Source organism: Macaca mulatta, chromosome 10, assembly GCF_049350105.2.
Source record: "Macaca mulatta isolate MMU2019108-1 chromosome 10, T2T-MMU8v2.0, whole genome shotgun sequence".
Taxonomy (NCBI): Eukaryota; Metazoa; Chordata; class Mammalia; order Primates; family Cercopithecidae; genus Macaca; species Macaca mulatta.
In genome coordinates this window covers 98651410-98679355 of record NC_133415.1, presented here as the reverse complement: position 1 = coordinate 98679355, position 27946 = coordinate 98651410, and the positions used below count along the sequence as shown (strand labels likewise).

General features: G+C 47.3%; 2 protein-coding genes across 6 annotated transcripts; both read right to left on the bottom strand.

The window, feature by feature from the left end:
• Nucleotides 1-284: 284 nt before the first annotated feature.
• ZSWIM1 (zinc finger SWIM-type containing 1) lies at nt 285-5406 on the bottom strand. 5 transcript variants are annotated; one of them, XM_028828454.2, is made up of 2 exons: nt 4049-5406; nt 285-2707 (listed from the first exon to the last, which is right to left on the bottom strand). In XM_028828454.2, exon 2 carries the CDS (start codon nt 2559-2561, stop codon nt 1191-1193), a length of 1371 nt encoding a protein of 456 aa, XP_028684287.1. In that variant the 5' UTR covers nt 2562-2707; nt 4049-5406; the 3' UTR covers nt 285-1190. The 5 variants fall into 5 exon arrangements, with proteins under 5 accessions (XP_028684287.1, XP_077808001.1, XP_028684285.1 ...); XM_077951875.1 differs by lacking the exon at nt 4049-5406 and adding an exon at nt 3709-4011; XM_028828452.2 differs by lacking the exon at nt 4049-5406 and adding an exon at nt 3822-4011.
• A 722-nt stretch (nt 5407-6128) lies between these two features.
• Nucleotides 6129-27841, bottom strand: ZSWIM3 (zinc finger SWIM-type containing 3). The gene is made up of 2 exons (XM_001106293.5): nt 27480-27841; nt 6129-8550 (listed from the first exon to the last, which is right to left on the bottom strand). The coding sequence occupies exons 1-2, from the start codon at nt 27632-27634 to the stop codon at nt 6615-6617; spliced, it is 2091 nt and encodes a 696-aa protein (XP_001106293.1). The 5' UTR covers nt 27635-27841; the 3' UTR covers nt 6129-6614.
• Between the last annotated feature and the right edge of the window lie 105 nt (nt 27842-27946).

Below are 27946 nucleotides of genomic sequence, written 5' to 3'. Positions count from 1 at the left end.
CATAGGCAAGGAAGGAAAATTAATAATTGAGCACCCACTAGGTATGCCTGCTCTGTAAACGTACCCTGTGGAAATCCCCATTTTTACAGACAATCAGGTTGAGGTTTAGAGGGGTAATTTACCCTAATAAGACTCATGGCTAGTAAAAGGCAGAACCAGGCACAAAAATCAAGCAGGGAAGGAATCAACCAGGATTCACATGTTGTATAACACTCTAAAGTCTATTCTTTCCATGATATACCCTAAACTGCCTTCTATGGAACAAAAAAAAACTAGACAAGTGATAGAATATGCAGCATTCAGTTTTATTGACCCCAGGATAGGACAAGGAAAGAAGTTCAGGGAGCCTGGCTGAGCCAGCTCCCCAGAGGGGCCTCTTCCCCTGTAGGAAGCCTCCCAGCCCAGTTCACTCAAAGGAGATGGGTTAAGTGAGTCATCTCATGACTAGGGCAATTGCTACCACGCCCCAAACCTCAACCTGATGTTTAATCTCTTATCTTAGACCAGGGGTTGCCGTTATTTTATTTTTAGATGGAGTCTCTCCCTCCCAGGCTAGAGTGTAGTGGCAGCAGGATCTTGGCCTACTGCAACCTCTACCTCCCGGGTTCAAGCGATTCTCCTGCCTCCGTCTCCTGAGTAGCTGGGATTATAGGTGCCCGCCACCATGCCTGGCTAATTTTTGTATTTTTAGTAGAGATGGGGTTTTACTATGTTGGCCAGGCTGGTCTTGAACTCCTGACCTCAAGGGATCTGTCCACCTCAGCCTCCCAAAGTGCTGGGATTACAGGCGTGAGCCACCACGCCGAGCTGGATTGCCTGTTTTTATAAGACCTTTGAGCTAAGAATGTTTTTTACCTTATGAAAATGTTAAAACAAAACCAAGAATATACAATAGAGACTGTATGTGGCCACCTGAGTAAACTAAACAGATAAGATCTGCTGACTCCTGTCTCATTGAGCTAGACACATGCTAGGTAGCAGGCCATGGTAGATGAGAAGACCTTTGAACCTTGTCCTTATTCTAGAAGGAGGGCCCACGGAAATACAACAGTATAAGTGAGAGAGTGAGAGAGAGAGAGAGAGAGAGAGAGAGAGTGTGTGTGTGTGTGTGTGTGTGTGTGTGTGTGTACAGGTGGATGTGAGTGTGCAGTGTGCACAGGTGCATGAGCATCTCTGGGCATTGAGAATAATCAGAGTTGGACCTGCTCATAAGGCCCAATCCAGCTGTCAGCCAGTTCCCGCAGGGTGCTGTACCTCCGCTCAAACTCCTCCTTGCTGCAGTGCTGCAACAGCTGACCCACCTCCTCAGTGAGGTGAGTCACTGCCAGGTGCTTATCCAGGGTCTCACTCCACTTGCTGCCCAGGATGCTGTCTAGACTGGTGGCACAGCCTGCCGTCCACTGAGCCGGCAGCATGTCGGGCTGGAGCACCTGGCGGCGGGCGCTGAGCATGGCTAGGATGTGACGGCAGGGCAGGTGGAAGGCCTGGTTAAAGTAGCAGCTGCAGCTGGCAGGGGGCTGGGGCTGCACCTTGTGGGTATCTTCCAGGATCTGTATGTTCATCTTTTCTGAGCCAGAGCCAATGAGGTGTGTGGATTTCTGGACCACAGCAAGCTCGCCCAGGCAGAGTTGGGCTGCTGGCCCTGTGCAGATGGCATTAAGGGAGTGCTGGATATGGGATTCTACCAGCTGCTCCACTTTGGGGCTTTCGGGGATGGTGTCTGAGGGGGCATGATTGTTCTGGGCACACAGGCCCTGGTTGAAGTTTGCCATGTCTGCAGAGTTCTGCTGCATGTAACGGAACAGAGAAGCCATACCTTGTTTCTCAGATGGGGTGGTGCCAAAGAACTGGCTGAGGATGCGGGTGGTGACCTCGAGGCTCTGGAAGTAGCGGCTGCTCTCAGCTCGGCTTCTCCAGCGGTGAGCCAGCCAGATGCGGTCGTTGAGCAGCCAGTGTGAGTGAAGCTCGGGCAGCTTGGCTGGGGGGATGCAGTTGCTCAGAAGTGTGTACAACTTTCTCAGGTTGCCTGCTGTGGCTGAGCACATTGTGCTCTGCAGGGAGGTCAGGAGCAGCCTTTCCATGGGTCGTTCAAGGGACAGCTGATAGAACTTGGCCTGGAGGAACTTACAAATGTGGAAGGCTGAGAGCAGGACCTCAGCTGCGGGGAACTCCATGGCTAGGGTGGGCAGTGGAAGGAAATGGGGATCCACCAGGATGGTACAGACTCTCTCCCATGCTGGGTTAAACTTCTTGAATACCTGAAACATCTGGGCCAGGCCTTCAGTGTCCTCCTTGGCAGGGATGGCAAAGTAGACTGCTCGGGCAAGATGACCCTCCAGCTGCACCCGAGGTCCATCCACCAGGAAGGTATATAAGACCTTACCCCTTGGGTTATAGGTCCGGTGGATAAATAAGATCTCAGGGAAATGGTCAAAGATACTCTGCATAAAGCAGCTCTGGTAGTTGAAGGTATCTAACTGGGCAGTCTTATTAACCTGGTGCAGCAGCATAGGTGGGCTTGAGTCCTTAATCAGGAGCCCATTCAGCATTGTCAGGGCCATGGGGGAGATGGGAGATGTCCAAATGCCAAGGTCAAAATACTTTCTTTGCAGGGCAGCTGTCCATGAGGCTTTGAGTCTCTTAAGCTTCAAGTAAGTTGAGGCTTGAGGCTAGACAATCATTCCCAGATCTTTTTCCAAAGACGGGCCTATGGAGAGGAACAGAGGTTTAAGGAGACAGCAGGCACCTGGCTCTTCAATTATTCATCCACACAATATTTGTTGAACACTTACTATATGTCAGCACTGTTCTAGGGGAAGATACATAATAAACATGTGAATAAACATGTGAACAAATAAGCAAAAATATATCCAATAATGAAGCTTACAAGGACCATAAACCTGAGTAACATGTCAGAGAGTAAGCTGGGGAAGGGAGGGATACTTTAGTTAAAGTGCTAATGGAAGGCCTCTCGGGGAGAAGGATGATATTGGAGCTGAGATCTAAATGATAAGAAGCTAGCTATGGAAAGATATGGTTACAGGGGATTTAAATAGGTACGGCCAGAGCTGCATATGGCCTTTTAAAAAAAATAGCATTCTGGCCAGGTGCAGTAGCTCATGCCTGTAATCTCAGCACTCTGGGAGGCCAAGGTGGGCAGATAACTTGAGGTTGGGAGTTCGAGACCAGCCTGGCCAACATGGTGAAACCCTGTCTCTACTAAAAATACAAAAAGAATTAGCCGGGCATGCTGGCCCATGCCTGTAGTCTCAGCTACTCGGGAGGCTGAGGCAGGAGACTCGCTTGAACCCAGGAGGCCGAGGTTGCGCCACTGCACTCCAGCTCTGGGTGACGGAGTGAAACTCCGTCTCAAAAAATAAAATAAAATAAAAATATGATTTTATATTTATAAATGACTGATCGGCATCCATTCTTTCCTTTGGTCCTGGTATGCATAAGACTTGAACTGCAATTGCTCCAAACTTGCTGTGTGATCTTGGGCAAGTCAGTGACCCTCTCTGAGCCTCAATCCCTTCCACCATAAAATATGGCTAATAAATGTACATAGCTTCTCCTGCCTCTACTATATCCCTCTTTTAGCAGCAATGGTCTATTCCAGCGTTTCCTCTATTTGGCCCCAGACCGAGTTACCGTCCTCATTTTACAGATGATAAACTAAAGCTCAAAGAAGCTAAATGACTTGCCCACCATTACTCTGTAAGTAGCTGAAAGCTGAGTCTTTGGTTCCGGATCCTGACCGCTGTCCGCAGTACCTGGGTCCAAAAACCAATAGAGAGGGAATACGGCCTTTGACCTCTCACCTCTAACCTGGGTGGGAGATGTGGATGTCTGACGTTCCGAGTCCGGCTGGAGCCGGATGAGAAGAAAACCTCCCTCACACCACTTTGGGAGCTGTATGACGGCTGACTGCAGTGATCCACTGTCTCACACTTCCACCCCTTCAGGAATCACTCACCCACAGCCTGGCTCCGTCGCCATTTCTCCCTATTTGACCCTTCCTCCGACTCTGACTGACATCCAAACTCACCAACCACGGTGTCAGCATCGCAGTGACTCGGGCCAATGTCTGAGGAATTCACTTTCAGGCTTTAGCGCCATGGACCAATCGTAGCGCGAGGATTCGCGGGCGGGCAGTGTTGCCAGGGTTACAAGGGGCTCGGCGGCGGTAACCAATGAGAGTCTAACGATACTTGCATCTGGGAGAGCCGAGCCTTGAAGCTGGAGCTCTGGGGCCTCCCTTCAGGCTAGGCGATTGGAAGGACACGTTACTATGGAAGCTCCTTCAAAGGCAGAAAATGAAAAGGAAAATAAATAGCAATTTTATAGATTTTTTTTTTTTTTTTGAGATGGAGTCTCGCACTGTCGCCTGGGATGGAGTGCAGTGGCACGATCTCGGCTCACTGCGACCTCCACCTCCCAGGTTCAAGCGATGATTCTCCTGCCCCAGCCTCCTGAGTAGCTGGGATTACAGGCACCTGCCACCAAGCCCAGCTGATGTTTTGCATTTTTAGTAGAGATGGGGTTTCACCCTGTTGGCCAGGCTGGTCTCGAACTCCTGACCTCGTGATTCGCCCACCTCAGCCTCCCAAAGTGCTGGGATTACAGGTGTGAGCCACTGCGATTTTTTGTTTTGTTTTGTTCTGTGTATGTGTGTGTGTCAGACTCTAAAGCCCCTGGAGTTTAGGAAACGGTGCATATATAGTCGTAATGCATATTCTACCTTATGAGGAAACTGAGTTCCAGGTCTCAAATTCTACTGCTCCTTCGGGGATCGGGAGCCCAACTTTTAGAGCTGAGGAAATCCAGATCCCCTTAAACAAGCCAAAATTTGGCATTCGCTAGCCCGACCCCCTCCAGTATTCTTCAGAATGGTGCCATGACTTATTTAGGGTCCTACTACACTAGTGTAAGGGCCTACTGACTGGTCTCTTGTCCTCAGTTCCCTTGAAAGATGGCAGACTTAGAAAGCTGGGTGTTTACCAGGCCTTGGAGGATTAAGTTTACCAACTAGCAACATCAAATCAGTGTTGGTACTTTGCATCAACAATGTTATTGGGCCGGGTGCGGTAGGTGATGCCTTTAATCCCAGCACTTTGGGAGGCCGAAGCAGGTGGATTGTCTGAGATGAGGAGTTCAAGACCAGGCGGACCAACATGGTGAAACCCCTTCTCTAAATACAAAAAATTAGCCAGGTGTAGTGGCACATGCTTGTAATCCCAACTACTCGGGAGGCTGAGGCAGGAGAATCGCTTGAACCCAGGAGGCGGAGGTTGCAGTGACCCGAGATTCTGCCATTGCACTCCAGCCTGGGCAACAAGCAACAAGAGCGAAACTCCATCTCATTAGGAAAAAAAGAAAGAAAGAAAAAAAAAAAGGTGCTTACGTAAACCTAGAGGGGAAATTTGGGATTAGAACAGGTCAACATGCTAATTTTTACAGAGGAAACTGAGGTCAAAGAAATTGCCCACAGCTCTCCAGCAAGTTGCTGCCAGTCTAAGATTCAGGTTTTTTCCCCCACACCCTCCAGTCTATTTGGCCTCTTCCCGCTAGAACATAAGGCAACCTGAAATCAACCTTGAAAGCTTGGTTGTAGGAAGGGGGCAAGGTAAGAGGCAGATTGCGAAATCCTTGAATGTGAGGCATCAGGTTCTATTTGGCTCCACAACCCCATTAGGTTGCTAATACTGAATTTTCCTTTTTTTTTTTTTTTTTTTTTTTGAGATAGAGTCTCATTCTGTCACCCAGGCTGGAGTGCAGTGGCGCGATCTAGGCTCACTGCAACCTCTGCCTCCTGGGTTCAAGTGATTCTCCTGCCTCAGTCTCCCAAGTAGCTGGGATTATAGGTGGGCCACCGTGCCTGGCTAATTTTTGTATTTTTAGTAGAACAGGGTTTCACCATGTTGGCCAGGCTGGTCTCGAACTCCTGACCTCAGATGATCCACCCACCTCGACATCCCAAATGCTGGGATTATGGGCATGAGCCACTACGCCCGGCCTCAATTTTCTTTAAAATTAATAAATCCACCCTAGAGCATCCACTTCCTAACTGTAAAGTCGAGTCCTATTGCTATGCAATTCCTCTTCCTTCCCTGATCAAGCAGAACACATTTCCCTTGTTTACTTAATTTTATTAAAAACAACTTTAATATGAATAAAAAGTTACAAATAAGATTCTTCATAAAGAGCAGCAACAGCCAAAGATCATCCTCATTCCCTTTGTCCCTGAAAACAGGCCCTTTTACCAGACCCATTTTGTCTCACCCTATCCTGAGGCAGGGATTCATCTTTGCAGGGCAAATAAGATCTGATCTCAGGGGCTGGGGGAGGAAGAGGGTGACCTTGCAGCACGGAGATAACTTTGGCCTTGAACAACAACTGAGGCTCCCAAGGAATGCCAAAAGTAGGGCTGAGAAGGGCAGATTGAAAGGACCGTCACACAGTGGAGTTCCTTTCCTCTCTACTGTAACAATATTCCTAGCCCTACCTAGGAAGACATTGGCTAAAATGCTGACCCCTAGCATGTCCTGCCCACTTTAAACTCTCACTTCTTCCAAGGAGAAGTGTTTGTGGTCCAATGCCTCAGCTAAAGTGCTTCAATAATGCATCACAGCTGTAGCGGGAGGGAATCCCTCCCCTTCTTCTTGCTTTCCCCAGAGGAAAGGGAGGCTGCCCACATCCTTAAAGTCTCCTGGCTGCTGAACGAACTCAGACGGCTGGGAGGGGTCAGCCCAGATATCCACAATCTTGCGCAGGGTGGAGTAGCGTTCCTCCAGCTCTGGCCCCTCAGTCTGCATGAGCAGGTTTGCTAACTCCCTGCTTAGGTCCTGAATCATGTCGTTCCGTCCCTGCTTCTCAGGCTGGCCTGTGTTTGGGACCACGCTATGATCCTGGAGCTCCCCATTGGGCCCAAGGAGGTGCTGGTACTTCTTCTGCCACCGGCGGCACACCATGGCTTCACCAACCGGCTGCTGGCTGGTGTGCAGCAGAGCCAAAATGTGTCGGCATGGCAGGTGGTACCATTGTTGAAAGGAACAGCTGCAGCTACAGCCATCTTTGCTAACCTGGTGAGAGTCCTCTAGCAGCTGAACGTCCACTGAAGAGCCAGCCATGTCCACTAGCTGGGTGGAGTTCTGTACCACCTCCCACTCATTGTGGCACAGCTTGTAGGCTAGTTCAGAGCCACTCTGGTGCAAGGTGTCCAGCATGCCAACCTGCGAGGGTGGCACCTGTGACCGCTGCTGCACCTGTACCTGCTGTGAGTCTGGCTTGGTCTCTTCTACAGGGAGGCTGGTAAGGCTTTCTCCATAGATTCCAAAAGCCTTCTTGGACTTCAGTGGCACGCTTGCTGGCCGAGCTCTCTTTAACTTGGGAGGAGCTGTGGGCAAGTTCTTCAAGCCTTTGGTATTAAAGAAGTCGATGTAATCCACAAAGCAGAGGATGCAGTCCAGCAGGGACTGCTGTTCCCGAAAGAGGCTTGACACCTTGCTGGTGACAATGTCTAGGCTGTCCATGTAGGTGTTACACGCAAGCAGGCCCTTCCTAACATGCATGTACCACAGCAGTTCACAGGTGAACCAGTGGGCCTGCAGGAAGTTGAAGAGATCCTCATCCAGTAGGGCCTGGGACATCTGGCAGAGATTTTTCAGGCTGGCTTCGGAAGTGACAAACACAGCCTCCCGCAGGGCTTCCTTCATGAGCCTTTTAAAGGATGGATTTGCTGAACTACGATGCAGCTTCTTCTCCAAGAGTCGGGTTGTGTGGTAGATGGAAAGGAGGACGCGGGCAGCAGGAAAGATCTCCTGCAGGATAGCCCGGTGATGGAATGAAGGGTCCACAAAGACCACCTTGACCTTGGGCCAATCGGAGTTGAACTCTGTGAAGATGCTCAGCATCTTGGCCACAGAGGTGGCCGTCTCCGCCTTGAGCACAGCAAAGTGCACCACTCGACTTTCTCGTTCCTTGTTCTCCACCAAGAAAGCATAGAGGATGTGGCCCTGGGTGTTCTCCACCCGGTGTAGCAAGAGATTCTCTGGAAAGCGGATGAACAGGTCACTCATCTTACTGCTCTGGAAGCTGAGTCGGTCCAGGTGTTGGCTGTCACCCACACTAAAGGAAGCCATGGAACCCTCATCTACCTTAAGGAAGTTCTTCATCACTTTTGCTATCTTGGCCAGGTCAGAAGGAGTGATGCCTTCCTGCTCTGGCTTTGAGGACACTTGTACTTTATCTAAGCAAAACGATGGCTCAACCAGGGACTTATCGGCAGTGTCAAGGTCTTTTTTGCTTGTGGGCTGCACAGGCTGGAATCTCTGCAGGCACATTGTCTTTTGAGATTTGCCAGTGGTGTCTCCTCCAAGACTAGCCACTTTAGAGTCACTATGTATGTGCTGTGTGTTCAGTTCACTGATAAATAGTCTATCTAGTCTCTCGTTGTACCTTAGGAGCAAGTACGCTGGGCACATGTCTGCCTCCTGGGTTCTCCTCCTGTTTGATTGGGTCCGAATGCAGACAAATTTCACCTGCACATACCTAGGGAAGGTAGAGGTGACAATGAGAAAGGTGCTGACCATCCCCCACGCCTTATAAAGATAAGGCACCCCTTATAAAGATAAGACCCTGAAGGGGTCTGGGTACAGTGGCTCATGCCTATAACCCCAGCACTTTGGGAGGCCGAGGCGGGAGGATCACTTGAGCCCAGGAGTTTGAGACCAGCCTGGGCAACATGGTAAGACCCTGGCTCTAAAAAAACGTAAAAATCAGCCAGGTGCGGTGATGTGTTCCTGTAGTCCCAGCTATTCAGGAGACTGAGAAGGGAGGACTGCTTGAGCCTGGGAGGTCAAGCCTGCAGTAAGCCATGTTCATGCCACTGCACTCCAGCCTGGGCAACAGAGTGAGACCCTGTCTCAAAAAAACAAACAAATGGCTGGGCACGGTGGCTCACGCCTGTAATCCCAGCACTTCGGGAGGCCGAGATGGGCAGAGGTCAGGAGTTCAAGACCAGCCTGACCACCAACATGGAGAAACCCTGACTCTACTAAAAGTACAGAATTAGCCAGGCGTGGTGGTGCATGCCTGTAGTCCCAGCTACTCGGGAGGCTGAGGCAGGAGAATCGCTTGAACCTGGGAGGCAGAGGTTGCGGTGAGTTGAGATCGCGCCATTGCACTCCAGCCTGGGCAACAAGAGCAAAATTCTGTCTTAAAACAAAAAAACAAACAAATAGAAAAAACTCCATAGGGCCAAGTGTAGTGGTTCCCAACTGTGGTCCCAACTACTCGGGAGGCTGAGGCTGGAGGATTGCTTGAGTTCAGGAGTTTGAGGCTGCAGTTAACTCTGATTTGTGCCACTGCACTCCAGCCTAAGCAGCAGACCAAGAGTCTGTTTTTTTGTTTTTTTTTAAAGCAAAGGATTTATATATTAATAGAATTAAGGCTGGGCATGGTGGCTCACGCCTGTAATCCCCACACTTTGGGAGGCCAAGGTGGGCAAGTCACAGGTCAGGAGTTTGAGATCAGCCTGGCCAACATAGTGAAACCCCATTTCTGCTAAAAATACAAAAATTAGCCAGGCGTGGTGGCAGCCACCTGTAATCCCAGCTACTCAGGAGGCTGAGGCAAGAGAATCCCTTGAACCTGGGAGGCGGAGATTGCAGGGAGCCGAGATCATGCCACTGTACTCCAGCCGGGGCGACAGCCCAAGACTCCGTCTCAAAAACAAACGAACAGACAAATAGAATTAAGGAAAGAAGGAAGGCTGGGCGCTGTAGCTTACGCCTGTAATCCCAGCACTTTGGGAGGCCAAGGTGGGAGGACTGCTTGAGAACAGCCTGGGCAACACAGCAAGAGACTGTCTCTAATTAAAAAAAAATGTTGGCCAGGCATGGTGGCTCATGCCTGTAATCCCAGCACTTTGGGAGGCCAAGGCAGATAGATCACGAGGTCAGGAGATCGAGACCATTCTGGCTAACATAGTGAAACCCCATCTCTATTAAAAATACAAAAAATTAGCCGGTGTGGTGGTGGGCACCTGTACTCCCAGCTACTTGGGAGGCTGAAGCAGAAGAATGGCGTGAACACGGGAGGCGGAGCTTGCAGTGAGCCGAGATCGCACCACAGCATTCCAGCCTGGGCGACAGAGCGAGACCCCGTCTCAAAAAAAATTTTTTTAAATTAAAATCCCCCCAAATCAGGGCACGTGTTCTCATGATCTCCTGAGGGTTGCATCATGGGGAAAAAAACAATAACAACAACAACAACAAAATCCCATGAACCAAGAAGAGATTTACATTAATTCTCCAGTCCCAAATTACTCAGCTGTTTCTTTAAGAGTCTCTCCAACTCCAGCTCCCTTCATATTCCTCTACTGCACATTCTCAAGAGAGAATGGAGCCCCAACTCCATTCTCTCTTGGTTGCCATTTGTAGCTGCCAACAATTCACCCTGAGGCAGGACAAGAGGGCAAATAGATAAGCAGCAGCAGCAGAGTGCTCAGTTGGTTACTCCCATTTAAAACGTCCCCATCATTTGCGTATTTTGGGAACTACTGCTGTCTCTTCCTTATCCAGATAGCAAAGATAAAACGAAGCTCCAAGGACATTGGACTAATCAGTGGTTCTCAATTGAACTTTTCAGGGCCTTTTTGGGCTAGAGAATGTTTGGTCCTCCTTTTGAAGAGACAAGGTCACTGCTCATCTTTCTTTTTGAGACAAAGTCTCACTCTGTCACCCAGGCTGGAGTGCAGTGGTGTAATCTCAGCTCGCTGCAACCTCCACCTCCAGGGTTCAAGGGATTCTCCTGCCTCAGCCTATTGAGTAGCTGGGATGATAGGCATGCAGCACTGCACCTGGCTAATTTTTGTATTTTCAGTAGAGTCAGGGTTTCACCATGTTGGCCAGGCTGGTCTCGAACCCCTGATCTCAAGTGATCCACCCACCTCAGCCTCCCAAAGTGCTGAGATTACAGGCATGAGCCACCGCGCTCAGCCTTTGTTTCTTTTTTGAGACAAGGTCTCACTGTTGCCCAGGCTGGTGTCGAACTTCTGGGCTTGAGCAATCCTCCCACCTTAGCCTCCCAAGTAGCTGGGATTACAGGCATGAGCCACTGCACCTGGCTTCTGCTCATGCTACATTTAATGAAAAATGTCCACATCCTAAGAAAATTTGATAATCACTGGGCTAGATGATATCTAGGGTCTTTTCTAGCTTTGTCATTCTAGGCTTAAAGTGATGACTCAAAAGACAGGGGCAGTTAAATTGAGCATCTGTTCTTTTCCTATCTCTATTCAACCAGTTTCAAGGCCCAAATCAGGTGCCACCATCTTAGAAAGCCTTTGTGGATGCCCCCAAGCCACAGTAATTGCTCCTGCCTCTGAATTCATAGCATTTATCTATAAGGCTTAGCAGATTCTCTGGGTGGCTAATGGCTAAAGAGGGGGGACACTGGAGGCTGACTGGACTTGAATGCTGGCTCTACTACTCATAAGCCGTTCAACCTTAGGCAAGTCAATCACCTCTCTGTATACAGTTTCCTCCTCATGAAATGAGATAATCTCATTACGGTTGTTATTAAGATTAAATGAGCCATAGGCAAAATATTTAGTTCAAAGCCTGATTAGGCCTTTTGTTTATGCTAAATACAAGTTAGCTGTTATTATTACAGCTTTTATGCCTTGTGACATTTTCTGAGATGTTTATCCAGTGCTTTTCCAATTGGATGGGGATGTCCTCAAGTGTCAGGACTATTATTCCTCAGGGTAGTCCAAGCCTCTAACACAATGCTGTGCCTTCAGCAGATGCTTTTTTTTTTTTTTTGGGATGGAATTTCACTCTTGTTGCCCAGGCTGGAGAGCAATGGCTCGATCTCGACTCACTGCAACCTCCAAACTCCGCCTCCTGGGTTCAAGCGATTCTCCTGCCTCAGCCTCCCGAGTAGCTGGGATTACAGGCATGCGCTACCATGCCCGGCTAATTTTGTATTTTTAGTAGAGATGGGGTTTCACCATGTTGGCCAGGCTGGTCTTGAACTCCCGACCTCAGATGATCCACCCACCTCAGCCTCCCAAAGTGCTGGGATTACAGGTGTGAGCCACTCCGCCCGGCCCAGCAGATGCTTATGGCTGATGTACTGGATGAACGGATCACGGACCACCAATGGGTGGGATGGGTCACACTCCTGCCTCCTCAGGGAGTGCCCCAGTCCAAAGACCAGGGAAGGGGAAAAAAATCTCACCCCCGGGCCTGACGTGGCATAGCCTAGAAGCCCTACCTGTACTTTTCCAAATACTCTAATCCAGCTGGTCCAGTTTGCTCACCCTGTGGGGCAAGCTTGGGAAAACAGGATGTGTGAGTCTCACAGTAACAGGGTGGAGGGGTTTGGGGCTGAGAGTGTCTGTACCTATTGCCTACACAGTGTGGGGGTGGTGCCACCTCTAGCTCTGGGCCAGGATGGGTTGGAGCAGTCCAGTAGTACAGTGAGGCCAGTGAGGGGTGACCACTGTGTGGTCTCCACTTGTCTCTCCAGCCTTGTTTTCATCACCTTGTTTTTTGTGTCCTAGAAAGACAAAATGTCTACAACTTTGTGTGTTCACCATGCTCTGTCTCACCTTTGTGCATGTTTGTGCCTTTGTCCAGAATGGCCTTCCTACCTTCCCTCCTCACAAAGCTTGCTTATCCTTAAGGACTATGTGCACCCATCATTTTTTCTAGGAAGCCTTCCTCAAGCCCTTAGTTGGGTACCACTCTTCTGCTGACTCGACATCTTAGCCTAACTCTAGCTCGTCAAGTTATATTGACTTTATGTGTACTTAGTGAACATTTGTTGAACTATTCCAAAGGAAGGTACTAATGAGTGCCCACCACAAAGCTCCTTGTACCATTCCTGGCTCCATTTATGTCTGCCCCTTCCAGGGTGGGAACCTGGATATTCTTTTTGATTCTTCTTTCTCACCTACATCCAATAAGTTAACAAGTCTTTATGAGTTCCCCCCACCACTGCTACATGTATTGAGGATTTATTATATAGCCAACTACATTAAGCCCCCAATGTGCATTATTTTATAGTAGGAAAAGGATTCTGTTATCATCTACATTTTACAGATGGGAAAACAAGCTTAAAGAGGTTCTCAAGGATGAGAATCTGGGATTTAATCCTCCAGCTAAGACCTGGGGACATGGGATTTATACTGCTTGCTTGTCTGCAGTCTGACTAGTTAACCATTATGCTGCCTGTCTTCCTTCAAAATATTTATCCTTTCTCTGAATTCCCACTGTTACCCCCTCATCTTGACTCCCAACACATTGGACAGGTTCAAAACTTCCTTAAGGATCTCTAAACATACTGTGTTTTTTTATTTGTTTTAGTTTTGAGACAGAGATTCGTTTTGTTGCCCAGGCTGTAGTGGTGCGATCTTGACTCACTGCAACCTCCACCTCCTGGGTTCAAGCGATTCTTCTACCTCAGCCTCCCAAGTAGCTGGGATTATAGGTGCCTGCCACCATGCCTGGCTATTTTTTTTCTTTTTTTTTAGTAGAGATGGGGTTTCACTCCTGTGTAATCTCTCCCCGACTAGACTTTGAGAGTAGAGACTCTGTAGCCTTTTGAACAACTTGTACAGTGTTTGGTACACAGAATTCAGTAAATGTTTGAAATTAAACAAATGACTTGTCCAAAGTTATATTCGGTAAGAGTAATAGTGCTAGGTCTAGGAATCATGTCTTCTAAGAGAATTCTATCCCAGTGATCTTCCTATTATACTACTTACGTTATAGGAAGTACTTTTTATGCCTCAGTCATTCATTTGACATTCATAGAGCACCTATTATGTGCCAGACACTGGAAACACCAATGGCTCCTTTACCTCTGTAGTTACAGTAGAAAACCACAAACATCTACAGAGTAAATTGGAAGGAAGCAAGACTGGCTGACCCCCTCCAGATCCTGGCTAAGTGCTGTTAGATATAAGCACTAAAGGATATTCAGGAAAGTATAAAACCTTGTCCCCATCTTGAAGGGAGTTTATGCCTTCACCAGGGAGACAATAAGTACAGATGAATATAACTATGGTGCTCAACGAATTCTTGCAAAAGATTTCTGCACTTCAATACACGTTATATCTCAATAGAAGATTAAGGTAAACAGAAAAAAATAACTTCAACCTAGCACTCATTAAGTTTGGAATTCATGATGCAAACAACAACAGCTTGCATCATGACTTCCAATAGCTGGGCGCCGTGGCTCACACCTGTAATCACAGCATTTTGGGAGGCCAAGGTAGGTGGACCACTTGAGGCCAAGAGTTGGTGACCAGCCTGGCCAACATAGAGAAACTCCATCTCTACTAAAAAATCAAAAAATTAGCCAGGCATGCTGATACACACCTGAAATCCCAGCTACTCAGGTGGCTGAGACAGGAGAATCACTTGAACCCGGGAGGCAGAGGTTGCAGTGAGTCAAGATAGTGCCACTGCACTCCAGCTTGGGTGACAGAGTGAGACTGTCTCAAAAAAGTAAAAAAAAAAAAAATAAATTCCACTTGGCTATGTGACCTTGGTTAAGTCACTTCACTTCCTCTAAGCCTCCAATTTCTTATCCCTCTATATATGGAAATACCAATATGAATAATCAGTACCACTTAAAGTAAATTAATTTAAAAGGCTATAGCAGGAATTGTCAGTTGCCAACTCAACATCCTTTGTCCTTTCTTTTCTATTTTCTTCAGTTGTCATTCCTCCCTCATATAGCTACTTGCTTCAGAGCTAGTCTAAGCCAATTAAGGTAATTGTATTAGGAATGGGCATGGATATTGGCCCAATTCGGGACAAAGAAACATGATAGGAAATCGGCAGGAAACCAAGGCAGGCTTTTTTTTTTTGAGATGGAGTCTCCCTCTGTCACCCTGGCTGGGGTGCACTGGCACGGTCTTGGCTCACTGCAACCTCCACCTCCCGCGTTCAAGCGATTCTCCTGCCTCAGCCTCCTGAGTAGCTAGAATTACAGGCGTGTGCCACCACACCTGGCTAATTTTCGTATTTTTAGTAGAGATGGGGTTTTACTATATTGGTCAGGCTGGTCTTGAACTCCTGACCTCGTGATCTGCCTGCCTCAGCTTCCCAAAGTGCTGGGATTACAGGCGTGAGCCACCACACTCGGCCTTTTTTTTTTTTTTTTTTTTTGAGACGGAGTCTTGCTCTGTTGCCCAGGCTGGAGTACATTGGCATGATCTCAACTCACTGCAACCTTCGCTTCCCGGGTTCCAGCAATTCTCCTGGCTTAGCCTCCCGAGTAGCTGGGATTACAGGCGCCCGCCACCATGCCTGACTAATTTTTGTAGTTTTAGTAGAGACGGGGTTTCACCGTGTTGGCCAGGCTGGTTTTGAACTCCTGACCTCGTGATCTGCCTGCCTCGGCCTCCCAAAGCACTGGGATTACAGGCGTGAGCCACCACGCCTGGCACGGAAGGCTTTTTCTTCTGGATGTCACTCCTGCATTTGTGCCACGAGGGGAGCTTTCCTAAGGACAAAGCTGAGACCTGAACATGGCAGAGTGGAAAAATGCAGAGTCCAGGTCACTGAGACAACGACCTTTGGAGGCCCACCTCTGGGCTTCTAAGTAACTGCAATAAGCCATTTTGAGTCACGGTTTTCAGCTAATTGCAGCCAAAAACATACCCAGAAACATTTCTTTTTTTTTTTTTTTTTTTTTTTTTTTGAGACGGAGTCTCGCTCTGTCGCCCAGGCTGGAGTGCAGTGGTGCGATCTCGGCTCACTGCAAGCTCCGCCTCCCGGGTTCACGCCATTCTCCTGCCTCAGCCTCCCGAGTAGCTGGGACTACAGGCGCCCACAACCGCGCCCGGCTAATTTTTTGTATTTTTAGTAGAGACGGGGTTTCACCGTGGTCTCGATCTCCTGACCTTGTGATCCGCCCGCCTCGGCCTCCCAAAGTGCTGGGATTACAGGCGTGAGCCACCGCGCCCGGCCAGAAACATTTCTTTCTTTCTTTTTTTTTTTTTCTTTTGAGACAGAGTTTCGCTCTTATTGCCCAGTCTGGAGTGCAGTGGCATGATCTCGCCTCACTGCAACCCCTGCCTCGCAGATTCAAGTGATTCTCCTGTCTCAGTCTCCCGAGTAGCTGGGATTACAGGCGCCCACCATCACGTCTGGCTAATTTTTTGTACTTTCAGTAGTGACAGGGTTTCACCATGTGGCCAGGCTGGTTTTGAACTCCAGGCCTCAAGCAATCCAACCGTCTCGGCCTCCCAAAGTGCTAGGATTACAGGCATGAGCCACCAGGCCCGGCCACCCAGAAACATTTCATAGGGAATAGTGATAAATAAGATCTGGGTGGAACTTTACCTTTAAAAATGAGACTAAAATTATAAAGTTAATATTATATTTAGCAGGGCCTGGCGCAGTAGCTCACGCCTGTAATCCCAGCACTTTGGGAGGCTGAGACGGGTGGATCACCTGAGGTCAGGAGTTCAAGACAAGCCTGACCAACATGGTGAAACCCTATCTCCACAAAAATTAGCTGGGTGTGGTGGCTCGTGCCCGTAATCCCAGCCACTCAAGAGGCTGAGGCAGGAGAACTGCTTGCACCAGGAGGCGAAGGTTGCAGTGAGCCGAGATCGCACCACTTCACTCCAGCCTGGGTGACAAAACAAGACCCTGTCTCAAAATATAATTATAATAATTATTATTATATTTAGCAAAAGTAGGTTATAATGGCAGCTATATGCCAATTCTCAGAATAATCAAAGAATGACTTAAAGCAACTATTCTTTTCCTACTATAGTTTTCCCAAACACTAGGCCAGGTGCAGTGGTTCACGCCTGTAATCCCAACACTTTGGGAGACCAAGGCTGGTGGATCACCTGAGGTCAGGAGTTCAAGACCAGCCTGGCCAATATGGTGAAATCCCGTCTCTACTAAAATACAAAAATTAGCCGGGTGCGGTGGCGCATGCCTGTAATCCCAGCTACTCAGGAGGCCGAGGTTGCAGTAAGCCAAGTTTGTGCCACTGCACTCCAGCCTGGACAAGAGAGCAAAACTCTGTCTTTAAAAAAAAAAAAAAAAAAATCATAAACACTATACTTCATTTCCTGTCTCACTTTTGCAACATACAAAGGATGGTTCTGCCAAAATATTCCTGAGCTTTACTAAGTTTCCCAAGGGCTTAATTTTTCCTAAGCAAATCCTCTACTTTTCAAGTTTTTGTCATCTCATCATCCTTGTTGATTTCCCCTCTTCCTTTGTTAACTGGTATAAGGCTGAAAGTTTTCTATCATCACTTTCAGGGATTTCGCCCTCCTCCTACAACTTTTGGGAGATGTGCCATTTCAGTCTGCAGTCAGTTTTATTTACATTTGTATTACCTTGATGCTTAATGTATCTCTTCGTCAGCCAGAAATTGACTACCAAACATGTTAATTGGACTGGCAGGGATAAGCAGAGGGATGGTTAAGTAGCGACTAATTTTATAAGTAGTTTGTTAGCAAGATTTTTGTGTGATGACTTTTGCTTTTCTATATAGCCTTGTAACTATGGATACATGGATAATAAAAACTCTCATAACAAAGGTCCTGCCAAAGGTGCTGTAGGATTAACTGAGACAATGCTTGTAAAGTTCCTAGCAGAGAAGGAATGAGCTCCAACAAAGTGTTTGCAAATGGTGGCTGTTAACCTGAATAGCAATGGAGAGAGACAGCCAGTACTTTAACCCCTCAAATGGCATAACAAAAAGAAAAACAACGTCATGAAAATATGAGAGGGGAAACTGGGCATAAAGTCACAGACTCTTCCCAGTTGATAGTGATGTTTCAAGAAAAATGAAAGTGGAGGCCACAGTTTAGATATACTCCAAGGCCAACTGCCCACAGCCACATAGCCAGAATTTAAGATATCCTGATTCCCTGAAATGCTAGCTCTGATCAATCATAAACAGAACACAAAGTTTTACATCCTTGTCAGCATGATTCAGTAAAATTAAAGGAATCAGTTATAGACAAAACAGTTTGAACAGCTCTACTGGCTGTAAACAGAATGTTAATGTATAACAGCCAATCACAAAAAAGGTCAAAATACTTCCTTCCTTAGGCTTTATTAGCACTGCCCTTACTACAGTGACTGGAGTGTCTTACCAATCTCCAACTGTTCTTTTGTGGGCATAATAAAAATTTTTCTGGCCAGGTGTGGTGGCTCATGCCTGTAATCCCAGAACTTTGAGAGGCTGAGGTGGGTGGATCACTTGAGATCAGGAGTTCGAGACCAACCTGGTCAACATGGTGAAACCCTGTCTCTACTAAAACTACAAAAATTAGCCCGGCATGGTGGCAGGCACCCGTAATCCCAGCTGCTCAGGAGGCTGAGGCAGGGGAATCGCTGGAACCTGGGAGGCGGAGGTTGCAGTGAGCTGAGATAGCGCCACTGCGATCCAGCCTGGGCGACAAGAGCGAGACTCCATCTCAAAGAAAAAAAAAAAAAAATTCTAACTTGATCTGATTTTATTTTTTTGACATGCACTTTTGGTCATTTAGTTGTAATTCCCAGAGCACACACCTTTGACTCTTTTTCAAATAACTACCGCTTTCTATTATATACTATAGTTACAGCTTCAGCAAACATTTACTGAGCACTGTTTTAGCTGCTACATGCATTTTCCTTTCCTTTTCTTCTTTCTTTTGTTGAGACAAGGTCTCTGTTGCTCAGGTAGGAGTGCAGTGGTGCAAACATGGCTCACTGTAGCTTCAAACTTCTGGGCTCAAGTGATCCTCCGGCTTCAGCTTCCTGAGTAGCTGGGACCACAAAAGCATGCCACCACGACCAGTTAATTTATTTTTTTTGTAGAAATGGGGTCTCGCCATGTTGCCCAGGCTCGTCTTGAACTTCTGGGCTCAAGCAATCCTCCCACCTTGGTCTCCCAAGTGCTGGGATTACAGGCATGAGCCACTGCCCCTAGCTTGAATTTTCTTAATCATCACCACACCCTTCTCATTTTGTAAAGGACAAAACTGTGTAAGTTTTGCCCAAGGTCAAGGGCAAAGGGGGTCTCTTTTACTCCAGAGCTCCAACCGTTAGGCCAGCTTTTCTAGAAAAAGAATTCCCAATGACCTTTACATCTGCCATAGCCACCCATATAATATTTGCACTATTGTTTTCAATTTTTTTTTTTTTTTTTGAGATAGGAGTCTTGCTCTGTCACCCAGACTGGAGTGCTGTGGTGTGATCTCAGTTCACTGCAACCTCTGCCGGGTTCAAGTGATCCTCCTGCCTCAGCCCCGAGTAGCTGGGATTACAGGTGCCAATCACCACACCCGGCTAATCTGTGTATTTTTAGTAGAGATGGTTTCACCATGTTGGCCAGGCTGGTCTTAAACTCCTGGGCTCAAGCAATCCTCTCACTTTGGCCTCCCAAGTGCTGAGATTACAGGCATGAGCCACTGCCCCCTAGCCTGATTTTTTTTTTTTTTTTTTTTTTTTTGAGACGAAGTCTCACTCTGTTGCCCAGGCTGAAGTGCAATGGCGTGATCTTGGCTCACTGCAACCTCTGCCTCCCAGGTTCCAGCGATTCTCCTGCCTCAGCCTCCCGAGTAGCTGGGATTACATGCGCCGGCCACCACGCCCGGCTAATTTTTGTCTTTTTAGTAGAGATGGGGTTTCACCATATTGACCATGGCTGGTCTCAAACTCCTGACCTCAGGTGATCCGCCTGCCTTGGCCTCCCAAAGTGCTGGGATTACAAGCGTGAGCCACCATGCCCGCTGTGAATTTTCCTAATCATCGTCACACCCTTCTCATTTCGTAAAGGATGAAACTATATCAAGAGGTTAAGTTTTGCCCAAGGTCAAGGGCAAAGGCAGTCTCTTTTACTCCAGCACTCTTCCTTTTAACCATTAGGCCAGCTTTTCCAGATAAAGAATTGCCAATCACCTTTACATCTGCCATAGCCATTCATATAATATTTGCACTATTCTTTTCTTTTCTTTTTTCTTTTGAAATGAAGTCTCACTCTGTCACCCAGGCTGGAGTGTAGTGGTGTGATCTTGGCTCACTGCAAGCTCTGCCTCCCGGGTTCATGCCATTCTCCTGCCTCAGCCTCCCGAGTAGCTGGGACTATAGGCGCCCGCCACCAAGCCTGGATAATTTTTTTTTTTTGAGACAGAGTTTTGCTCTTGTTGCCTAGGCTGGAGTGCAATGGTGTGATCTCAGCTCACTGCAACCTCTGCCTCCCGGGTTCAAGTGATTCTCCTGCCTCAGCCTCCCAAGTAGCTGGGATTGCAGGTGTAAGCCACCATGCCCGGCTATTTTTTGTATTTTTAGTAGAGATGGGGTTTTGCCATATTGGCCAGGCTGGTCTTGAACTCCTGACCTCAGGTGTCTACCCACCTTGGCCTCCCAAAGTGCTGGGATTATAGGTGTGAGCCACTGCGCCCGGCTACATGCCCGGCTAATTATTTTGTATTTTTAGTAGAGATGGGGTTTCTCTGTGTTAGCCAGGATGGTCTCGATCTCCTGACCTCGTGATCCGCCTGCCTCAGCCTCCCAAAGTGCTGGTATTACAGGCATGAGCCACCGCACCCGGTCCTGCCCTATTTTCAAAAAGTTTTTTGAGATGGAGTCTCACTCTGTCACCCAGGCTGGAGTGCAGTGGCGTGATCTCAGCTCACTGCAACCTCCGCCTCTCAGGTTCAAGGGATCCTCCTGTCTTAGCCCCCTGAGTAGCTGGGATTATAGATGCCCACCACAGCACCTGGCTAATTTATGTATTTTTAGTAGAGATGGTTTCACCATGTTGGGCAGGCTGGTCTCGAACTCCCGACTTCAAGTGATTCACCTGCCTCAGCCTCCCAAAGTGCTGGGATTACAGGTGTGCACCACCACATCCAGCTGTAAATGGTTTTCTTTAAATTAGTTTACTTGCTTTACTTTGCTTATCAAGGAACTTTATGTCTACATATTCACGTAAGTATTAATATCATCTCACCTGACCACCCAGTAATATGTGTATTTGACTGCAGAAACATGTACTAAATTACCTCCTAAAAACATTTTCCCCACCAACCCTCCAGTCCTCCAAGACATCCATGTATTACTCAAAAAGCCCAAGACAGTGAGCTCTGCACAGAGCCAGTGTGCAATAAATGATCCAAGAATGTCCTTTATAACATCACAACTAGCAGTCAACTTGTTTCTGCGAAAGACCTGTGCTGCTCATGAATTCACTGCCTCCTAAGCTACCTCAGTCCACTACTGTCCTCAGGGGTGGAGCTAACAATTTACCCATCTTTGTACTCTAGCTCATCTTTGTACTCCTGGCCCATGGTAAACACATAGCCTCTTACCACAAGTTTGTTGAGGGAAAAACGGACAAGTGACATTAGAAAACTATTAGAGCCCAGTGGCTAAGTACAACAATGAAGAGCTCTGTCAGTAGATAGGCTGGGTCTAATCTTCATTTCTTTTTGTTATTGTTTTGAGACAGTCTCGCTCTGCTGCTCAGGCTGGAGTGCAGTGGTGCCATCTCAGCTCACTTAAGCCTCCTCTTCCTGGGTTAAAGCGATTCTCCTGCCTCAGCCTCCTGAGTAGCTGGGATTACAGATGCGCACCACCACGCCTGGCTAATTTTTTTATTTTTAGTAGAGACAGGGTTTCAGCATGTTGGCCTGGCTGGTCTCGAACTCCTGACCTCCAGTGATCTGTCCACCCTGGCCTCCCAAAGTGCTGGGATTACAGACATGAGCCACTGCGCCTGGCCCTAAACTATTTGTCTCTTAATGTTTGACTTCTCCTGGCTCTGTCTCCCCATCTGTAAAATAATACTATATTTATGGACTAGTTTCTGTCTACAAGCCACTGCTGTTAGCACTTTACTTGTATTAACTAATTTAACGGGAATAGCAAAATTTGCCTCTGACAAGGTTATTCAGAGAACCAGGTCAGAATGTGCTTTGTAAAGTATCTGCAAAATCTCAGGGCTGACAGTTGTTTCTGAGCAAGAGCCTGCATTGGTTCAGGGTGTCAACCAGCACCCCCACCCTGTTCCTGACAACCAGAATAAGTGTCACCATCACCCCTCCACATGGCACCCTGGGTTTGTCCTTTGGAGCTCTACTACCACCTTAACGAAATTATTATTTCTGTGATTATAGATTAGTATTTGTCTCCACAAGACCAGAGATTCAATGTATATTTTTCAACAACATATCTCCAGACACTAGCATGCAGTAACTTTTTAGTCAACAATTGCAATAAATAAATAAATAAATACATAAAAATAAAGGAAATAAACAGAAGTCAAATCAAACTGCCCACACAGTGGGATAATATCCAAGATATATTGATAAGTGAGAAGAGCCAGGTCCAGCAGGTACAGAAGGCTATGTCTAAATAGTATGCTGCCACTGTGTTAAAACAACAAAAAGATGCATATGCATATACAAGACATGTTTGTTTAGCCTCAGTATCTCTCAGGAAGGTAACGCTGCTTGTGTCTACATAATGCAGTGGGCCAGGGACAGTGACTCATGCCTGTAATCCTAGCACTTTGGGAGGCCGAGAAGGGAGGATCGCTTGAGCCTAGGAGTTCAATATCAGTTTGGGCAACATAGTGAGACCTCGTCTCTACAAAAATAAAAATAAATAAATAAATAGGCTGGGCATGGCAGTTCACAGCTGTAATCCCAGTCCTTTGGAAGGCTGAGACGGGTGTATCACTTGAGGTCAGGAGTTCCACACCAGCCTAGCCAACATGGCGAAACCTACTAAAAGTACAACAAAACTCTACTAAAAATACAACAATTGGCCGGCGCGGTGGCTTAAGCCTGTAATCCCAGCACTTTGGGAGGCCGAGACGGGCGGATCATGAGGTCAGCAGATCCAGACCATCCTGGCTAACCCGGTGAAACCCCGTCTCTACTAAAAAATACAAAAAACTAGCCGGGCAAGGTGGCGGGCGCCTGTAGTCCCAGCTACTCGGGAGGCTGAGGCAGGAGAATGGCGTAAACCCGGGAGGCGGAGCTTGCAGTGAGCTGAGATCCGGCCACTGCATCCCAGCCTAGGCGACAGAGCGAGACTCCGTCTCAAAAAAAAAAAAAGTACAACAATTAGCCAGGCGTGGTGGTGCATGCCTGTAGTCCCAGCTCCTTGGGAAGCTGAGGCAGGAGAATCACTTGAACCCAGGAGGCAGAGGTTGCAGTGAGCCAAGATCGCGCCACTGCACTCCAGCCGGGGTGACAGACCAAGACTCTATCTCAAAATAAGTAAGTAAGTAAATAAATAAATAAATAAATATGGATAAAAAAGATAATACAGGCTGGGCACAGTGGCTCACACCTATAATCCCAGCACTTTGGGAGGCCGAGGTGGGTGGATGAGGTCAGGAGATCAAGACCATCCTGGCAAACATGGTGGAACCCTGTCTCCACTAAAAATACAAAAATTAGCTGGGTGTGGGGTGCGTGCATGTAATCTCGGGAGGCTGAGGCAGGAGAATTGCTTGAACCAGGGAGTCAAAACTTGCAGTGAGCTGAGATCACGCCACTGCACTCCAGCCTGGCAACAGAGTGAAATTCCATCTCAAAAAAAAAAAAAAAAAAAAAAGCTAACACAGTGGAAATGACCCTTTTAGTCCCTTCTGTTCTGTACTGTTTGAAAAAATTTCTTAATTATGTTAACCACTCAAAAACAAAAACACTTTTTATTTATTTATTTTGAGACAGAGTCTCACTGTGTCACCCAGGCTGGAGAGTAGTGGCATGATCTCGACTCACTGCAACCTCTGCCTCTTGGGTTCAAGTGACTGAATTGTGCCTGGCCCCAAAACACTTTTAAAATTGTTCACCTTTAAAAACAAAACTAGGTCCAGCATGGTGGCTCACATCTGTAATCCCAGCACTTTGGGAGGCCGAGGCAGGAGGACAGCTTGAGGCTAGGAGTTCAAGACCAGCCTGGGCAACATAGCAAGACCCTGTCTCAACACAAAAAATAAAAAAAATTTAAAAAAATTAGCCTGGCATGGGGGTGCATGCCTGTAGTCCTAGCTACTTAGGAGGCTGAGGTAGTATGATTACTTGAGGCCAGAATTTCAAGGTTACAGTGAACTATGATCCTCCCACTGTACTCTATCCTGGGCAACAGAGCGAGACCTTGTGTTCTAAAACAAACAAAACAAACCCCAACCCACCAACCTGCTTATCAACCTTCCAATTTCCTTTCCTGCTGCTCCAGCATAAATCCTTCCTTCTAACTAAGCAGGTCTCCTCATGGCTTTTGTATGTGCGTGCAAACATACATCACTGCTTTTTTTTTTTTTTTTTTTGAGACAGGATCTTACTCTGTTGTTGCCCAGGCTAGAATGTAGTGTGCAGTGGTGCGATCATAGCTCACTGCAACCTCTTACTCCTGGGATCAAGTAATCCTCCTGCCTCAGACTCCAGAGTAGCTGGTACTACAGGCACGCACTACTATACCTGGCTACTTTTTGTATTTTTTGTAGAGATGGGGTTTTGGCATATTGCCCAGGCTGGTCTAGAATTCCTGGCCTCATTCCATCTGCCTGCCTCAGCCTACCAAAGTGCTGGAATTATAGGTGTGAGCCGCCACGAGTGGCCCCTAATTTTAAAATTTTTTTGTGGAGATGGGGATCTCATTTTGTTGCCCAGGCTGGTCTTGAACTCTTGATTTCAAGCAATCTCCCTGTCTCAGCTTCCCAAAGTATTAGGATTACAAGTGTGAGCCACTGTGCCCAGCCCATCACTGTTTTCTAATTGAAGTACATCATGTTTACATCTGCACTGACTCACACCATTTTTCCCTCCAGGATATTAATCTTTTTGTGGCAGGCAGAATGGTCCCTTGAAGATGTCCTTGTCCTAATCCTAGAATCTGTGAATATGTTAGGTTACATGGCAAAGGAGAATTAAGGTTGCAGATAGAATTAAGGTTGCTATCAGCTGACTTGAAAATAGGGAAATTATCTGGGATTATCTGGGTAGGCCCAATATAATCATGAGGCTCCTGAAAAGTGGAAAAGGGCCGGGCACAGTGGCTCACGCCTGTAATCCCAGCACTTTGGGAGGCCGAGGCAGGTGGATCACCTGAGGTCAGGAGTTCAAGACCAGCCTGACCAACATGGAGAAACCCCATCTCTACTAAAAATACAAAATTAGCCGGGGTGGTGGCGCATGCCTGTAATCCAAGCTACTCGGGAGGCTGAGGCAGGAGAATCACTTGAACCCGGGAAGCAGAGGTTGCGGTGAGCCGAGACTCTAGCCTGGGCAAAAAGAGCAAAACTTTATCTCAAAAAAAAAAAAAAAAAAGTGGAAAAGGGAGGCAGAAGAGGGAGTCAGAGACGTGATGACAGAAATAAGGTCAGAGTGATATGATGACTCAACCTGCTACTGCTGGCTTTGAAGATGGAGGAAGGGGGCCATGACCCAAGGTGCGCTGGGCAGCCTCTAGGAGGTGGAAAGGAAAGGAAATGGATTCTTTTTTTTTTTTTCTTGCAGCACCTATTTCCCTGAATCACATGGTTAGTACTTGCTAACTCACTCATTCAATAATGATTTAATGCCTGCTATGGGCCACACCTTGTGCTAGACACTGGATATGGTCTTCCTGAAGGGTGTTTAGGGGCAACTGTGATTTTTTTTTTTTTTTGTATTCTTCTCATTGCTTAGTAAGGTCTTACCCATAAAGGACAAGGTCCAAACACCTCACAATGGTCACTAGAGACCCTTAGACTGCAAATGACTTAATCTCCCGCCAAACATGGCATCCCTCACTGTTACTCTAACATGCCACCTTCTTTCATGTATCTTTGTCTTTGCTCCTGCAGGTCCTTCTGCACAGCAACTTCTGGTCAAATGCCTCCATGCTACTCAGTAATTAACCACAGATCTACTCTAGCACTCTACATTCATTCACAGCCCAGGGAAACCATCAATTCCAGTGTGAAGACTTTCCCCACCTCCCAGGCATTTGTCATTTCTTTCTCTGCACATTTCTTCTTTCTTTCTTTTTTTTTTTGCACATTCCTTTTAAAGCATTTATCACATGCCAGTTTGCTTGAGTTCAAGTTTATCCTAGTTCTCTGGGGATAGTCTGAACACTTATTCATCTTTATGTCATCTATACCCAGCGTAACACTGGACTTCAGAATAATGGAAAGAATATAGCCTGGCTCTCTAATTGAGGAGCTTTGGTTGAGTATTTCAATCCAAGTCTCAAACTCGGATATGCTTTAACTCTGAGTTGGCCCGCATGCTCTGAGTTAAAATTTGAACTGATATTCAATTTTTTTTAATGGAAAAATCCACATAAAGTGTGGATTTCTGATAACTCTTGCCCCAAATTCTGGCAACACTAGATCTTTATTTTCATATGGCAGCCATCAGCTGGAGCTGATTAGATGGCATCTGCTCTCCATTTTGCCCATTTCACACTTCTGTTGTCCCTAGCACAAAGACCTGGTGTTGGTTGCTATTTCATCATTCTTTTTCTTAAAGTAAAATTCGAAGTTAAAACTTTATTACACTAGGCTGTTTCACCTAAGCCCTGAAGGCATTTGAGTTTTCAACTCCTGTCTTAACTTATAAGCCTGACTTCTCATCTGTCAAATGGAAAAAAATAACGTTTATCTATAATTCTGAAAAAAAAGCCCTGCAGGGTAAAGCATGCATAGAGAACACTGCCTGGCACATGGAAAGTGTTTGAAAAACGGTTGATATAAGGAGCTCAAAAACCATTTACAAAATGAATGAATAGGCCAGGCGCAGTGGCTCATGCCTGTTAATCCTAACACCTTGATACGCTGAAAGATCGCTTGAGTCCAGGAGTCTGGGAACAGCCTGGCCAACATAACAAGACCTAGTCTCTACAAAAATAAAAAATAATTAGCCAGGCATGGTGGCTACTTGGAGCCACCATGCCTGGCTACTTGGGAGGCTGAGGTGGGAGGATCGCTTGAGCCCAGCAGTTGAAGGTTCAGTGAGCTGATTGTGCCACTGCACTCCAGCCTGGGGGACAGAGTGAGACCCTGTTTCAACAAATATATATGAACTAAAAATTGAATGAATGAATGAACGAACATTCAAATGACCATATGACTGTTTTGTAAAGAGGAGACTGATGAAGGAAATTATCACCAAGGTGTTTTTATCCGTTTATGAAAGCCATACTTTGTATTTGGGTTGTGGCAGCTGCTCAAAACAATGGCAGAAACTGCAGTTATAAATTCCAGAAAAGCCTATGGATGGAGTGAAAGTGAAGTGGGTGGTCAAAAACCGACGGCCGTGGAGGCTTAGCTCTCTTCACAAGGTACACAACAGGTGCTCAATGAGTGCCTGTTGAATGAATGGCCACGCAGCCCAAAGCGTGCCTAAGCATCCCCTCCTCCTCCAGGCAGCCCTCCGGAGTTCCAGCCTCCTCCCCACCCTCCTGCCCCGCCCCGCCCCGCCCGCCCGCCCTTACAGGATGTCCTCGCGGATGGAGGTGCCATGGTTGAGGTTGTGGAAGCGGACGGAGACGCAGTCCCTGAGAATGAAGGAGCACCTGTTCTCCCTTTTGTAGGCGCTGAAGCACTCCTTGAAGTCCTCATAGGTCTTGAAGCAGCTGCCCAGCTCCATGGCCGCCCCCACAACCCACACCAGGGGCTGGTCCCAGCCCAGGCCCAAGATCACACCAGGGGTCAAAGGTCACACTATGAGGGTTTATGGGCTGGCGTGGGCCCAGAATGCCTTAAGGGTCCGCCCAACTGGGTGGCTTATTCTGGAAGTCAGGAGGAGCCCTAGGCCTGACCGGGTTACAAGAGGAAGGGGGTGTATTTGCTATCTGACGGGGGAAATGACACTCAGTCCATATTATCCAGTCTCGAGGTTCCGCCCCCTCAGCGACATATCCAGTCACACACAGGATTCGCAGATTGGCATTCATTGTCT